This window comes from Anoplophora glabripennis, unplaced genomic scaffold (assembly GCF_000390285.2).
Source record: "Anoplophora glabripennis isolate ALB-LARVAE unplaced genomic scaffold, Agla_2.0 scaffold475, whole genome shotgun sequence".
Taxonomy (NCBI): Eukaryota; Metazoa; Arthropoda; class Insecta; order Coleoptera; family Cerambycidae; genus Anoplophora; species Anoplophora glabripennis.
The window spans coordinates 293,480-310,940 of NW_019417011.1; the positions used below are offsets into that span (position 1 = coordinate 293,480).

The window sequence follows — 17,461 nt, forward strand, 5'->3', positions numbered from 1 at the left end:
GTTGTATAATATCAAAACCTCTGAAGAAAAAATAATAATAATAGCGATGCTGATGGTTGCGATGAAAACGATGATAACGATAACCATTTTTTAATTCTTATACTTACGTTTAAAGGGGTTTTACATATAGAAACATACTTTTATAGTAATTTTCTGCACTTTAAATACATTTTGCTTGAAAAGAAAATCTGATGCAACTTCCTCATTGGTATTCTGTGTAAGTTTTTCAACGGCCCAGTTAAAAGCATAGAAATATTTATATTATTCTATGGGTAACAGACATCGATTTGTGATAATATAACCTCGATTGGTGGATTAGTACAAATAAAATAAACAATGTATAAGATTCTTGTGATCTAACCGAGTTATGAGGGATAAAAAACAGAAACACGACAAAAAAACAGATCCAGACTTTTTGGAAGTAAACAATATTTTACAACAAATTGCAGCCACATTAAATTGTGGTTGCAAATGAAGCTTGAAATGATTTAATTTGTAGGGCCATTATAACGTTTATAAATAATAGAGATCAATTATACCATTTGTCAAGCCAGGTCAATTTTAACAGCATCTATTTTGGTCCCGCTAAATTCTAACCTATTTGGTTAAAATAAACCCATTAAAATTTTTACAGAATACAGTATCGGGTTAAATAATGGGAAGTTAAAATTTTAACTGTGGCCTTGACATTAACATTTAACCAAAAGCGTTACAGAATAGACCCGATAGCCACCGAATATGCTAATAAATACGTTACTAATATAGGACACGCTACTAACAATAAGAATGCGAGCAACTCTTAGAGCTTTGTCAATCCACTGTGTTGATAATTTTAGCTGTCTAAAAAATAATGATTTTTTTAGATAAGGTGTTGTTTTAAGTGATATGAAAAACATAGTCAGACTACATCCACAAAATAGTTGGAGAGACCACAACCGGGAACTCGATAATTACGAAGGGTTGGAGATTATGGGGAATGGTGATGACGATATGGGACATTCTTATTTTTTAAATTTTATATTTTCAGTTTCTCAGTCAAATAAGGCAAATGATGTTCTCTATTTATGATGTCGTAAACAAGAGAATGTATGATTACAGGTCAAAATCTTCTGAAAATAAAAAAAATTATGATGACGATGACGTGAACTTTAATAGGGTATCTACAAACAATTCATTTTACTGCGAGAAAAATTTAAAGTGATAGGTTAATCCAGGTTATTTTTCTGTATGTAAAATATGAAAAAATCACAGATTTAGTCCAGCATACAACGGTAAAAATAGGATATTACTTCCGAATTTTTGACACAGCACCGATTTTCATGAAAATTGGTGAGTAAGCTCATTTCACCCTCCTTTAGAAAAGTTACATATCTTGCAAAACACGTAAAACCATAGATTTAAGTGTTATGTCAAAACAATAAACATTCTTTTATGTTTTGAATAATAAATTTTGATTTGTAGCAACATTTCAACCCTTAAAATCCACCCTTTATGAGGAAAAAACAAAAATTGGTTTTCACGGCTCTGAAATGTTTTGACGGAGCAATAATGAAGAATTGAATATTTTTTACTGTTTATGAAATAATACATGATTTATTGCAACATTTCAATCCCTAATAAACCTCTTATTGCAGAAAATGAAGCAAAAAATTTTTTTCACATCTTCATAGCATTTATAATGAATGAAAGACTCATCACAGTTTATAATATTACTGATGATTCATTGCAACGTTTCAACTCTTAAAAACAACCCTTAATGAGAAATTGAAGAATTTTTACCTGCTTCAAAACACTCAACGATACATTACTAAATTCAACGAGATTACTTAAAAGCCGAAACTTAAATTATGTAATTAGTGAAAGGGAAAATAAAAATTATTTGTGTATTATACACTTACACTTTATTATCAAAAATTTACATATCATCTAAAGAACTATCATCACTGTCGACTTCCTCTGTTTGCTGGTCCGTGATTGGAGGACAATTTTGGCAACTGTTCCTAGAACATGTTCCGCATGTCGCATTACAATAAAGTCCAACTTTGCGGCAACTGCTAGTCGCACCGCATCCTTTTTTGCAATTGCAAAATATCATTTTTAAAAGTTCTTCGGGTGCAGGCTGATTGACCATTTTGATTGGCTGGAGAGAATTTTCATTTTTAATCCATCCGACAATTTTCACTAAATAATACAATTCGTTTTTTTACGATAACTTTTTTAATTTTTATTATATTTCATCGCACCAAAAAGCAATTTGCAGGGAATTGCAAGAGCTACAAATCAACCTTTATAGTTGAAGGGTCTTCAACTCTTCATTTTCGAGATTTTTAGGTTTTAAGGGCTCAAAAAAGGTGGTCCTTACACGCAAATGCAAAAACGTAATATCTCAATTAATTTTTACTCTACAGAAAAATTGAAAGAGCAAAAATATTATTAGAAAAAAGACCTATAATTTTGAACTCTCGCATTTTTCATGAATCTTGTTTAGTTTTTGAGTTATTTCGAAATAAAGGAAATTATTTTAAAAATTAAACTTTTTTATTCATTATTTCAAACTTTTTTTTAAATTTTGGCATTCTAAACCGGTCAAACTTGCAGAGCCTATTATTAGTACCTAAATAAATTCAACTGTACATGGATTACGCTTAGTTTCTATTTTTATGGTTCAAACATAGATTTTATTGTCGATATTTTTCTCCGAAAAAATGAGATGACCATTTTATTTTCATCATAACTCCGCGAGTGTTTGAACTACGAAATTTTTTCAAAAAGAATTTTAAAGGTCTTTCTAAGCACTTTAAAAAAGGTTATATAAATTTTCTTCGAAAAATTTGTTCTTTCGCCATTATTTTACGGTAAATGGTTCGATTTTACTTTCCGAAAAATAAACAATCACCTTTAGAGAGTAATAACTCGGTTATTATTATATCTACGGAAATCAATGATGAAAATGAAAATTAATTCGTTATTTCAAAAGCTTTACTTTTGCTTTATATAGGTTTTTCGATAAAACGCAAGGTTTTCGAGTTATTTATCAAATATGGTTGAAAACATGCACTTTTTAGGTGAAAAACCAACATTTTCAATCGCAAATAACTCGGGAAATATTCGTTATAGAGCATTTTTTGCTTAGAGTTCATCCCTCTAGCCCGAGAAGGGGTGGCATTCACCCCCAGGGTGAATGCCACCACATGCCAGCACACATCGGCACTATGTAACTTTTGTTTCTTGAGCAATTTTCTACTTACTGTTAAAATTTTACGTCAATCATGTGTCAAGAATTCGGACCAAAAAACCGTCATATACTGAGCTAATTGTAAAAATGATTCTATTAAAGTTATCTCTGATTTACGTATATGGGGAATCTTGAAGCAAAGAGGATTTGGCTGTCTGTAGACTCTTGTCTTCAATGGTGGTTTGACCAGAGAATTCACATAATATGTTGTCTGGTTTGAGAGTGTAAGTACGTACGTATAATATCGTATAACAACATTCAGTGTATACCGGTTTGGTAATCCTTAAAACCATCTAGAGATATAGGGCGTAGTGTATAACAAAGAATACACCTATGCTGTGCATAAATAACACCGCCAACAGGTAAAACCCACCGTGTAAATCCGTTGCAAATGGTTACGTGTGACTCAAATTACCTACTTCCTTTAATTTGCAATTCTATTTCCTTGATACCTGCTTGCTTATTCGTTTGAACAATTGTAATATTGTACTGCACTGCTTGCTCTTTCTCCTTGGCTGCTAGTAAAGCCGTTTATTAACTTTGATTTCTGTAGCTCACTAGAAATCGCTGAATAAATTTGTAAAAAGATTTAGAATAACCATAATTTTTGTTTTTAAATTCAGGGCCGTTTTGAATATATTTTAAATTCAGGAAAGTTTGGAACATATTATAGTTATTAACTTTTTTGATATTTCTAGCACCGATTGAAATCGAATATTTTCTTTAACTCATACCGATTATGATTATTTGATTGTTTATTTATAAGAGAATCTGATTTCTAATGATGATTTTATTTCTAGGACCGAATAAACTGACTTGTGGGTATCCTCTTGATTGTCTGCAGCTATTGTCTATAATAAATAAAATATTTTCTTTTATATATTTAACTTATTTTCCAGAATAAATAGAACTTTTCTTACGCCAAATAAATTTGAGAAGGAAACCACACCAAGAAAACTATTCTTGTCCATGTATAATTTCCTTCACGTAAAAACTGGCGCCTGAAACTAAAGAAACTAATCTCAAAAAAAAAGAAATATATTCATCCCTTAGACGTCACTCACCACCTCCGGCAATCAACCACCGCAGCTGAAATTCGATTAGTTATAAATGAAAAATGAAAAACTCTAATGAATATGTAGGGTGCCCCAGCGAAAACGAAACAGCGAAAAACTTTCATGAAAATTATTTTTCCGAAAAATGCCGAGACAGGTCGATTTTTGATCAAAGGGGGGCATCTTTTCACATGAATTTCTTGTTATATATTCTACCCTCCTAGGGAGGGGGGCAACTCACTAAAAATATAGAAGGGGTGGGTTAAGTGACACATCGTCTGAAAGGTATTCCAATTCTCTACACAACCGTGTTTTATTTTTTGAATTTAATCGATTAGTTTCGGAATTGTTCATGAAGATGACTGATCGGCTACTAGAATTTTGTGAAATAATGAGTGAACGATCTATAAACAAGCTTGATTTTATTTTTTATATCTGTTTCTCCAATGAGTGTTCTTTTTCTGTTAGTGGCATCGTCAATAGTCATAATTGTCGTTATTGGCCAGATTCTATTCCAGGGATATTTTATGAGACAGGCTGTTACATATTCGCTTCTCACTACAGGGATCTCGAAAACGGTAAAAGATAGAAACGAAATGTTCGAAATCCGTTTTTGTTTCATTTCAGCCTTGTTTGAGGTGATATTGAAAAAAGAAGAACACTTTCTCATGCTCACTTAATGCCCTCTATCGAATGGCATAATCAATTTTTTTACATGTAAGGTTTCGTCTCTCCAGGATCGACACTTACACTGTACGATAATTCAATAAACAAAGAAATCTAAATAAAAAATTTAGATAAATTTGGAACTAATACACTGAAGATGAGTTTTTCGAGACAAAACGTCTGAATCTGGTTCGGGCTGAGGCAGTACAGTATTGGGGGTCATGAACACGGTCCGTAAAGAGACGGTCGCCGCATAAGTCAATCAGCCAATAAAAAACAAATTCGTCACCAAATACCTCAGTTTATCTTCGTTCAACCGTCTAACGATCTCTTTCTAACTAATTGCATTTCCCATAAGAAAATAAGAGGCAAATTTAAAATTGTCACTTTTCTTGTACCACGCTCCTTTTAACATAAAATAATAAATTTAATCAGTTATGATTATGGTTAGTTAACAGGTATTTTGAGTCTAAAATGTTACCTTTATATACAAACTGAACCTTTACATTAGAATTTGGAAATAAAAGGGTGAAATGTGAAATTGTCTTGAATATACATCACGATCGGTCACCATTTTTGACGTTTGGTTACATAATTAACCTAAAATTTGTGTTAATTTTATTACAGATATCTATTAATATCCATAAACTCTAATAAAATGAAGAGGGGAAGTGAATATATAAACAATTTAGATCTATCTTAATAAAAACTGTGTAGTTTATATGATGTTATTGTATCTGCTTTTGTCTTTAGTTAAATTTTAAACAACTTACCAAAGTACTTTATAATAGGCTGCAACATAATTTATTTTTGTACTTACCAACTACAGTTTTACAGTTGATGTTCCGAATTAAAAAATTCCCAAGTTTTTACAAGTAAACTACCTATACAGTAGTTTTTAGCTTTGAAAAAGTTATTTTCGGTATTCGGAGTTAAATGAATTATGGAGGAATAAAAGAAAGGGAAGAAGAGGAAAAGTTAATCGTACAGAACTTTTTACATAACATTTAATTTTAAGAAAAATTGTCAAGTTTACAAAAATATTAAAATCACATTTCAATAGATACTTAAAATTTCCAATCGCTTTCTAACAATCACATCAATTTGTTATACAATAATAACAATAAATTTAGTCCTTTTGAAGTGAATACAACCAGTTAAACTAGAAATTTAACATTTAACCTGTTTTATTTAAGTCTCTTTCTTGATGATAAACTTAATAGCTCTGCTTGAAGATCGCGTTCAAAGTTTGAGTTCAAAATGTGTACTACAAATAAGTCCAGTTATATGATTAATCAAATCGCGTCTTTTGCACTGTTCCACCCATATCTTTCTAAGTTTTTATCCTTAGGAAACACATTAAATAAAGTTTTTAAATTTTCTTGTTTAGCACTATAAAAATTATTATTGCAAATTGCAACACTACAACCTCACTCCTGACATTTTTACGCGGTAAATTAATAGTTTATATTAAACAACACACCATCAACTTATTAAAAACTATTATCAATAACTAACTAATTACTGCAAAATACCCAAACAACTATGAAAGATTTACTTAAATACTTGGAAAAATGCAAAATTACCAGTGAAGTCGCTTGTAAACAAACATGAATTCTAAAGGTTAGACATCTTGTGACGTAGTATGAGATAAGCCACGCCCATAATTTCTGTCTATTACTCGACCGTCTTTTTTACGGACCGTGGGTCATGAAGGCTTGCAAAAAATGTAATAAAATTTCTAGAGTCGTATTTAAAAAAAATAAGTTGATGATGGTCCTGGAGAGACGAAACGATACATATAAAAATTGATTATGCCATTCGATAGAGGGCAAAAAGTGGCCATGAGAAAGTGTTCTTCTTCTTTCAATATCACTTTAAACAAGGCTGAAATGAAATAAAAACGAATTTCCAAAATTTCGTTTTTTTTAAATATTTCGAAAACTAATCATGTTAGCCTTGATTTTTTTAAAGGCATAATGTTGGTCCCCTGATTATGCAACTCTGCCCCCATCTAAGCTACTTCGTATCCCTTACCTTTTCCGAGATCCCTGTAGTGAAAAGCGAATTTGTAACAGCCTGTATACAACGTGCGGAAAAATTAAATGCATGGGCTGAAATTTTTGCTGTTGCTTTCGGTGTGGAGCAAAATAAAACTCTCTCTCAACGGTAAATAAAAATGTTTTTATTGAAAACAAAATCCTGTGAAAAGAAATGTTGTCGGGATTAGCGTTCGCTGGTGAGTCCTGGTGTGGAGCCGCTCGCAGGTATATGTATCTCGTCCCTGGCGCCAATCTGCTGTAGACTCTATCCTGAAACCATGGTGTTTGTCGGGTCGAGCGTTCGTTGGAGAATCCTGGAGTGGAGTCGCTCGCAGGTATATGTATCTCGTCCCTGGCGCCAATCTGCCATTGAACTTTTCCTGGAACCATGGCGTGTGCGACCCGCGTCTGTTATTGTTCTTGTAACTGTTACACAGGTCCGGCGTCAGACTGGCGCTCTTGACGTAATACTTAAAATGGGTCTCTTGCTGACGTGTGTACCCACAGTCCTTTTTTCTTAACAGGTAGTCTCACCGGGGAGAAGTACCTGGATTTGTTTGATTCAGCGTTGACAAACATTATCGAGAATAATGAGAATTATCTTGAAGACCAGTTGATATTCCAACAGGATGAAGCTGCGCCCTGCCTGTCGGCAGTATCTTGATCGTAGGTTTTCGAATCAGAGGATTGGGAGAAGAGGCGTCATAGAATGGCCTGCACGATCGCCGGATTTGTCTTCTTTGGACTTTTTCTTGTGAGGTCGCTTAAAGTTTAAAATTTATTTCACTCCACCTTTCAAGATCTACGCCAACGCAATGCCAACGAATGCCGCCAAGTTACTCCAGAAATGTTACAGAATGAGCGTAAGTTTTTACAAAACTTATGTTAATGTATGGAGACTGGAGGTAATCAATTTGAACACCTAATTGGTTGACATGTAGGAATTTGTAAAAAGAAGGTTTTTTTATTAACACACTGTGTCTCCGAAACTAATCGGTCAAATTCAAAAAATAAAACGCGGTTGTGTAGAGAATTACAGTATCTTTCAAATTATGTGTCACTTAATCGTCTTTCTCTATTTGGGGGAGTTGCCACCCCCCTCCTTCTAGGAGGATAGAGTTTGTAACAAGAAATTGATGTGAATAGATGTCTCTTCGATCAAAAATCGACCTGTGTCTGTGTTTTTTTCGGAAAAATATTTTCCTGAGAGTTATTCGTTTTGTTTTGTTTTTGCTGGGACACTGTATATTTATAAGCCATTGATTTTTGTTTATTATGTTTTCAACAGAACAGAACATAACAGAACAGATTTATGTATTACAGTAAAAAAAATAAATTTTAAAACATCGTTTCACGAGGCAATTATTTTTAAAAATTGATGTTGACAACTTTACGAATATGCAAATTTATGATATTAAAATATTCCAATACTTCTTTCCATTTCCAATTTAAATTATGCGGACATTAAAACACTTATAGGGAGTTTTGGAAACTTTATTAATTATTATTACACTGCTGTTATAGTATGTACATGTTTAAAAAGTTTAAACTAAAATATTTTTAATCTCTGAAATTATAAAAAAATATTGTAGCAGTATAAAATAAATCTTTACATCAAATAGTCCATGAATATATGGATATTATCACTAATATAGAATAGCTATTATAACGTCAAATTAAAAGATATTTTCAGTAAAACACAATCTCCTTTATGGGTTAATTACGTGTAATTGTGAATATATTTACGTATTTATAATAAAATAATAATATTATTATATTCTTTGAAAATACTGAATCGATTAGACGGTAGTTACGTGCTTCCATCTGCACAATTTCTTCGTAAGCTTCTTACAGCAAATGTTCAGGTCAGTAGGATCCCATAAACTGAATTATAAAATATAATTTTATATTCCAGACGATAGATGCCACAAGATTATCTGCTTTAGTATTTAATTAAGTTCGAGGTATATCTTAAACATTAGTCTATTTCAATTTTATTACTTGCCTACATAAATATTTATCAAATGATTTTTTACACAGTGTAAGATTTATATACGTTGATTTTAAATTTTTTATTATAAATAAAATTAAAAAAAAACACCGTGAGTCTTAAACTTGATTAACCTGAATTGATTTTTACGTCTGAAAATTTAGATAGTGCTACGTCCTCATGTGGTTGAAATTATAATTCGTTTAGATATCTATTCTTTTATTCTCTGTAGTTTTGAACAAAATTTTTTCTCATCAATAGAATTTTGGTATTATTTAGTTCTATTGAATGCGCCGTATCGGTTTCTGGGCCGGATAATGGTGAGTATTTCTGTAAACACTATGTCCTAAGATACCATTTAATTTTCTCTTTACTTCTTAGGAACGGAAGAATATTTTCTTCCTAACAATTTCATGAGAAACTGATATCCATATGTATTCTGTTAATGGAAATCTTTGTATTTTGTTATAATTGCTGCACATAAAACTGATCCCTGAAGTGGTCTGGTGCTCACTTTATTCAAGTATATTATTAAACGAGAAAGTTACGCGAAGTTTAAAAAGATATCTGGTTACAGTTGAATTTTCTGGAGCTTATTCATAAAACCTCCAGCGTTTTCTGCCTTCCTCGTCAGATATTCAATTTTGCATGACAAGTACCGAGCGAGTGGATGAGTGGCTGATCCAAATGCACTCACTATTGGTCGAAGTAATATGTTCGGTATGTGATCTTTTATAAGGTAGTACAGTATTCCTGAGTCACTTGGAATAAGGCCCTATATAGTTTCTTGGAAATGAATGTTGCCTGAATTGCAAACTCCATCTCCTTTTGAGCTTTCTTGGTTGCAATGCGATAGAGGACTTATTTTCCAGTTATGAAGACAGTGATATATCTCTGGACACGTCGAAATGTCTAATATAAGCCGACCATATGGCAACCGTGTTGGAAATTATTCAACTATTGACAACTGTCAGGAAATGGAAGCCTGCAGATTATGAAAGATGAATTGCGAAAATTGTTTGAATCAATGTAAAACTTGAAAATCCTTTGTAGTATATAAGGTGTATTATGAAAGTATGTGCTAATAGCGTAAATTGAATCAGTCTTATTTTTGAATGAAGAATTTTTCCATAAACGGTGACTCGCGTTTTTTTGAAACACTTCTAGAGAAAAATATTTTAACTTCAATTATCAATGGAGTTTTTCGTCATTACGAATTATTTTCGCAAAATTTCTTTTCTTAAACAACAACTACCACATAAATAGGCAATATGTACTGTATAATATAGTTAATAAAATATATGACAATTGGTAAATACACAATAATAATGAAAATTGATTGCAAATCTGCTTGCTTAAATAAAATGAAAGAAAAAAAATTACAAAGATTACTTTTACAAAAATATTTATATTTTTGATTTTCGTCTAATACAAGCAGATTTAGGATAATAATTATTTAATATAAACTCTTGCACTATCTAGAAAAATGTATGAAAGCAGTGAAAATAAGCAATGTAAATCTGACTGAAAATTGGCTTCTAAAATATTCCCAGCCCTTTAATAGCAAAAACATAGACATATACATACATGTTTCACAAACTACAATAAACTTTACCTTCTTTGTACAGTGATTTAATTGTTTGTCATTAATCACATTTTTACACAATGCAATCAAAGCAGATACACTGAAAATTCCAGTAGTCTACAATAAAATATGTAAAACATATTCAACAGCTTCAGAACGTTATCTCACTATTAATCTATGGAGGCAAACCCGACATCATTTTTATTTAAATTTTGATAGCAACTAGTGATAAAAAGATATAGTTAATGTAGCCTCATTTGAATATTCATTACCTCAGTTTCGTGCCTGATGTGTACTATGATTTGAAGGTGAGAATTATTTTAGTGATCCCACAAAATCCAACAACTTTTGTCTTCGGTATCAGGTACTGTTTAACTTAAATAATGGTTACTAGAACATTTTTATTCAGTCAAGGCCTAAAATTTTTGTTCTGTGAAAGTTGAAATTCGAGTATATTCTTTTATTACGATTTTAATCATTTTATCGTGGTTCAAAATTATATAACAGACGTCCAAAATTAAAATAACACCATTGACAGTGGATAAAAAAAATGATTATCGACGGTCAGTATTGAAATTTTTTTGTTAAAAATAATAAACATGTTAAATTAACTCAAACGTTTTATAAAACTTTTACTCTGCACAACAAATTATGTAATTTAATTTGAGTTCTATATAAAATAGAATAAATGATTTCAAAACACTGATTTAGAAAATATATATTACATATTTCTTTTAATTTTTTTTTTTTATTTAAAAAGTTTTTGCAGAGGTGGGGAAGCATGTAAATAGTTTGTTTTTTCATTCATAGAAAATTATTTCAATAGTGATTCTTATTTTATAAGCAAAGAGGTTGTCAAGGAGGGAACTGAGACTGTAATTTATTTGTGTAAAAGCTGTAGTTTTCCGTGACTACATATCTGAGGTGGGGACTTATTATTTTAAAACAGATTAAAATTTTAAGATAATTTAACTGCACAATTAACCTGTTCAACAACAAAATAACGTAGTAGTTAGGAGTGGTGGATAAGAAGAGTGACCAATTGGCAACATGTGCAGTAGTATATGTCTTATCTTTTTATTTTCTTAAATCTGTGTTTATAAGTAACTTGATGATACCCATACATTTTATTTATAGTTATTTTAAAATTATCAAACATTGTATTATTAAATAGTGTAAACGTGACGTCCATTTTTCAATTTAACTCACCGTATAAGTATTCTTATTAGTTTTACATAGTTTACTGAGTATGAGTTAACTAAAAGTAGATGATGTATGAAAATAATTTTCCTATAATTAAGATCCAAGGTAATGTTTACTTTATACTCATATGATTCTTATTTCAAGAATTTTACAAATAAGTGTCAAGGACATAACCTTTTAAAATCTTATTTTTAATTTATGTAAAAAAATTAAACATTCAACGGTTCAATACCTATGTTGATGTTACAACTTAAATTCCAAGCGTTACGTTTATTTCAATATTTGTTGTTATAATCTCTACAAATTTATGTATAGAGATGTAAATATTTGGCAACTACTGCTAGTTGTATTTAAATATAAAGGATATATGTTACTAGCTCATTATCATCATTTATGTTGTGTTTTGATATAATCGGTTTTTTTACAGAAAGTTTGGTAAAATCACTTCTGAAATAGAAAAAAATTGTTTTTATACCGTTAGCGGCAAAAGTATGGAATATATTTATTTCGTTATTTGAAAAATCGCTCGCTTTAGTTGCGCATTTTCTGAAGCAATTTTAATTTATACAGGGTGGCCCAAAAAAAAGTTATGAAATCAAGGCCAACTTTTTTAAACGGAAATTCCACTTTTTTGTATTTTTTCTTGTATTTTTTAAACAGAGGAAGCTATTAAACATTTTGAAACAGTGAAATTCAGTTATTTATTTATAAAAATCGAAATTGTGCACAAAAAAACTATTCCGTAATACTTCTTACTCGACACTGTATGCCATTTATCTTAAAAATCTTGCATACCACACATAACGTAAATATCATGAAAAAAACCTTTGTAATAATACTTCTGGGCATTGATTTTCAATTCGTCTCATTTAATTATCGTAATATCTGTTTAGTGCATTAGGTATATCAACGGCTCGCTGTCATTGATGCTATCACATAGAATAATTGAAATTGATGAAATTGAAAATGTTGACCACACTGATTAATATAATGCTAATAATATTACATTTTTATTATTGCACTAATATATTTGCATCATTTAATTATTATTATTTTCGTTCTACAAGGTGTTAAAGTTGAAAAAATATTTTCGATTTTTTGCTATATTTTGATTATAGACCGATTGTTTTGAAAATTTGTAGTGTAACGTTTGTTGAGGTGGCAAATAACAATATGTAAAAAGTGTCAATTTATTATGTCAATGCCTACTACTTTGGGAAAAATATTTTTTTAATTTAATTTCCACCGTATCTCAAAAACTTAAAACATCTCGAAAACGGTCGAATTTATCGATTTGTAACAACTATACATTTTTTATTTAAAATTAACGTAGTTCAATAATTTCAAGTTAAGAAATTCAAAATTGTAAAATACAAAAAGTTAGACATTTTTACATCGATAGCACAGTATAATTAGCGCCCCTTAGACGCGACCCCAAAACTGTTTGCATATTCGTAATTGCCACCTCAAAAAACGTAAAACTACAAATTTTCAAAATAATCGGTCCATACATATTTAATATATGTATAGCAAAAAATTGAAAATATTTTTTCAACTTTAACACCATGTAGAACGAAAAGGAGCAACAATTGACTAAGGCATGTTTGGCTCAATCACTGTATATTGACGTTAACAATCTGCCATTAAGATGTGTACCATTATTAATGACTCACCCTGTATATACCACTAGCATGTCTCATTCATAATTTGTAAATTCATCGTGACGAGGCATTTTCAGAAACAATTTCTAAGAAATATGGGGTATGTATTAATAAATATTTTCTCTAATATCTTCATAACCGAGCATAAATTCGACGTTTGATAAGTATACATTTTTCGTATAGAATAAATTTTTTTTCCTATTTATGATAGTGATAAAAAAGTTACAGAAGAATATTCACAAGGGTTGTAGTAATAGGAACATAATCCCTGCATACCTGCTTCTTGAACAGAAATTATGCAACAGCAAATTTTACTCAAATCGGTTAACAGGTGGCCATATTCCTGGCCGAGAAATAGTGAAATTTCTGGCGTTTTTAGGTACTGAAAGTAAAACGTGTAGAACTAAAGTAAGCACAAAAATAAAATCCTTGATGTTTTGTTTATTCATTGTTACCATTTAAATTTACTCAAATAAAATAATAACTAAAAAAAAGCGTTTGTAAAACATGCGTTTGCTGTTATCCTAACCCCACATTTTAAGAATTATTTTCACGTACTTATAAATAAAAGTAAACAATTTTATATGTAGGACTAAGCAAGTAAATGTTATAAGAATATTTACATGTGGAGTTATATATAAAAAAGTTAGTATTTTCGTAGATTTCAGTACCTAAAACCTTGAGGGTTTGATCGTTTTTGCACCTGTTTATTCGTTTTACTGCGGCGTCTTTGAAAATACTCAGGTGGCATGACATAACATTCCTATTATTTGATAAGCTTTAAATTATTCAGTTATTAAATATTTGAAATTATTTGTCTTTGCGGAAAACACTATTTAAAGAATATGGAGCCCTTAAGGAGAAAACAAGAAATAAAAAAGACACATTAACACCCTATAACTTTTTTTGCGACATTTTTCGTTTAAGCAAGTTTAGTTACATCCATACTATTTGGGTTCTAGATTATACCCTTGAAGTATGTAACATTCGTTAGATGACACCCTATATATTTAAATGCAACGTAGGACTTACTTTCTTACTTTGGAAGCATGTAAAAGTAGAATGCTGTTTTATTTAGTCATATCTGTACACTAAATGTATATACAGGATGTCCGCAAATTTCACCGACAACGTTTGACTACATGTACACGACGATAAATAAATACGATCTACGAAAAAAAGTTAAATAAAATTTTTTTGGTTTTTGAGTTACAGGCCTTCAAAGTTATTCAAAGTTACCAAAATATTGATTAATAACTTCATAAGCCTTTTACCAATCGCGTTAAAATTTGGCACATTTATTTGGTTATTTGGATATTATCGCGTATTATTTCTTCAAGCTTTAGTCAAATCGATATACTGGGTGATAGTTTTCTCCAGTTACCTCACCCTTTTAGCGGTCAAAACTTATTACAGTGGTCGTATTTTTTTAAAACAGGCAGCAACACTGAAAAGGTCGTTTAATTTTAAAATAATTGTCTTGAGAAAATCGCTTACAGAAAGTCATTCTTGGGGAAAATTACATTATTTGCAGGTCTGTGCGTTTCGGTTTGCGTAGTGTCACGGATTTAAAACTTTGGGATTAGTAGGCGTTGATTGCTGTGGCTATCAGATAATGTCATCATAGTCGTGTTTCTTTAGGATTTTCATTATTTCACATATAAATTTCTGTCCCCACCCGATTGAGTAAAATTTTCCTCTATTAGTACAACTAATAGAGGACTTGTACTCTACGAGTACAACTAAAATTTTACACCGATTTTTTTACAGTGTATATTATGTCACTGCAAAATTTATTATATTTAATACATTTTTATATAGCAGTAAAAATTTTACATTACTGTAGTGTACACATTGTAAAATATTGAACGACACCACACTTTTGATTGTGGAACAACGAAATCGATAATATAATCAAACTTGTGTCGTTAATATCTATAATTCATTGGTTTACTAATATTAATATATTTCTATTTCCAGACCTGACTGTATCCAGCATGAAGCTAATTTTGGTGCCGCTATTACTAGCTGTGAGCTCAGTTAGAAGTGTCCCTAGAGAAACAATCACAGACCCAACAACTTCTCCACCGACAGCCACTGAGATTTTACAGATTTACGACTACATAGTTGAAATAGGTTTCAACTTGATTGAAGACAGAGTTCCAGAGTACCTAGTTAACATATTATATGAACAAACACCAAACGTATTAATCACAACAGACGACATTCTCACTTTGTATGGACTGAAAACTGTTGATCGTATTACCACCTTGGATTTCTTGAGGCAGCTAAACATTTCAGTTGAAAATGTGTTCAGTTTGGATGGTTTAGACAAATTCCTGACAGAACTGAGGATAGACTTCAAAGAGTTTTACAATAGAGTTATCATAAACAGACTGAACATCACAGGAAATCCATTAAGAGATGTTCTGATAGCTCTCAATATAAACATTAATAATTTCTCTATGGGCATGGCATATGGAGATCCAGATCCGTACGAGGAATTTAAAAAAGGCAACTATACTTACGAAGCTGTCGTATCTGCCCTTGAGAAAGCGAATAGGACGTTAGACGATCTTTTTATAGCTTGTAGAGATGAGTTCGTGACCAAAGCTATATCAATTGATTCTAACGGTATCATAGATAGTCTTGTGAAATATAATTTTAATAAAAACAGAGCGTTAAATTTGTGGAGAATCCTGGGGATTACTATGGAGGATGTATTCAGAGTTCCAGGGTTTAAACAACTGTTGGATGATTTGAAAAGTGAGTTAAATAAAGAACCATGTCTGGGTGTTCTCACAGCAGCCAACACTATCACGATCAACAAAAAAGTTTACAATACTTGGAGTGATGATGAAGACCTAGTGCAGCCATTTGCTGAGTCTATTAGTAGCAGATCTATATTACAAATAGTAGACAAAGTTGATACAGAATTGGACAACATCATCCTTTTGAAAGTTACATCCTTAGAGTTGTACGCAGCAGACGTCAAGTATATAGAGCAAGGGAAATCGGATAGTGATCTCCAGAACTGCAAGTTTGTCACTTTGAATAATGAAAGCATTGTTGTCAGTGACGTAGCTAGGGCAGTTAACCATGCAAGCTATTTTAATATACCAAAAGGAAATATCACAAATTTAATACTTGGAAGTCCCTTAATTTGCGAGAATAAAGTGTACGGTTTAGCCAGAGAGATGAGTGGGGATGAAATTGTTCTGGATTCATTTTCTGGTGTTGGCAAATTATTTTTAAATAGTTATTTATTTAGTATTGGGGTAACTGTGTACCTGAGTATATATTGTTTGTAAATATGGAATAAAGAGAAAGGTAAAAAGCTTTTTCGTGAAATGTTTGACATATGACATAAGATTGTTATAACATAAGTTATAATATAACATAAATATGTTTCCGATGCCTCAAATTTTAATGTGTATATAGTAAGTACAGTCTTCATTATTTTTTAAAATCTTCGTTAATTTAGTCAAGCTACTGTGTTCTTTTTGTAATGTATTTCTGCATCTGTAATTTAAATAAAAAATGGGTTTTAATATTTATTGTTAAAAACTTATTATCTTGTGAAAAATTACACCAATCATAGCTGGTGAAACAGAATGTTGTGGCTTCATGCAATCTTGATCTTACTGCTTCTATAATTTTTAATTTTACCGAAATTGCCAACGTGGAGGAAATAAAATTACTGCTCCAAACAATATTACTGGTCACGTGGCTTGTAATCATTTATGAAGGCTCTGTAGTTTAACTAACAGCTGAATTGGCATAAAAATATGTCAACTAGTGTCAGACATACCGAGAAGCACTGTCATTGAAAAATCTCAAAATCTCTCTCAAAACTTTCAATATGTAATTGTATTTAAAAGAAAAAAGTCTTAATTAATCTAGATTAACTAAATATAAAAAGATAAAGTCCTAATAGTTTTTTTTTCTTAATTTTCTCTCACCCCGTTTTAAAAATTAACTAAATTGATTAATTTCAATTCAACATTAGTTAGTATTAACTTAA

The 17,461-nt window shown here is 31.0% G+C and overlaps 1 protein-coding gene across 2 annotated transcripts; it reads left to right on the top strand.

Moving 5' to 3' along the window:
* Nucleotides 1-10,835: 10,835 nt before the first annotated feature.
* On the top strand, nucleotides 10,836-16,990 carry LOC108909280. 2 transcript variants are annotated; one of them, XM_018713588.1, is made up of 2 exons: nucleotides 10,836-10,881; nucleotides 15,418-16,990. In XM_018713588.1, the coding sequence occupies exon 2, from the start codon at nucleotides 15,435-15,437 to the stop codon at nucleotides 16,746-16,748; it is 1,314 nt and encodes a 437-aa protein (XP_018569104.1). In that variant the 5' UTR covers nucleotides 10,836-10,881; nucleotides 15,418-15,434; the 3' UTR covers nucleotides 16,749-16,990. The 2 variants fall into 2 exon arrangements, with proteins under 2 accessions (XP_018569104.1, XP_018569105.1); XM_018713589.1 differs by having other exon boundaries at nucleotides 10,857-10,937.
* The last annotated feature ends 471 nt before the right edge of the window (nucleotides 16,991-17,461 follow it).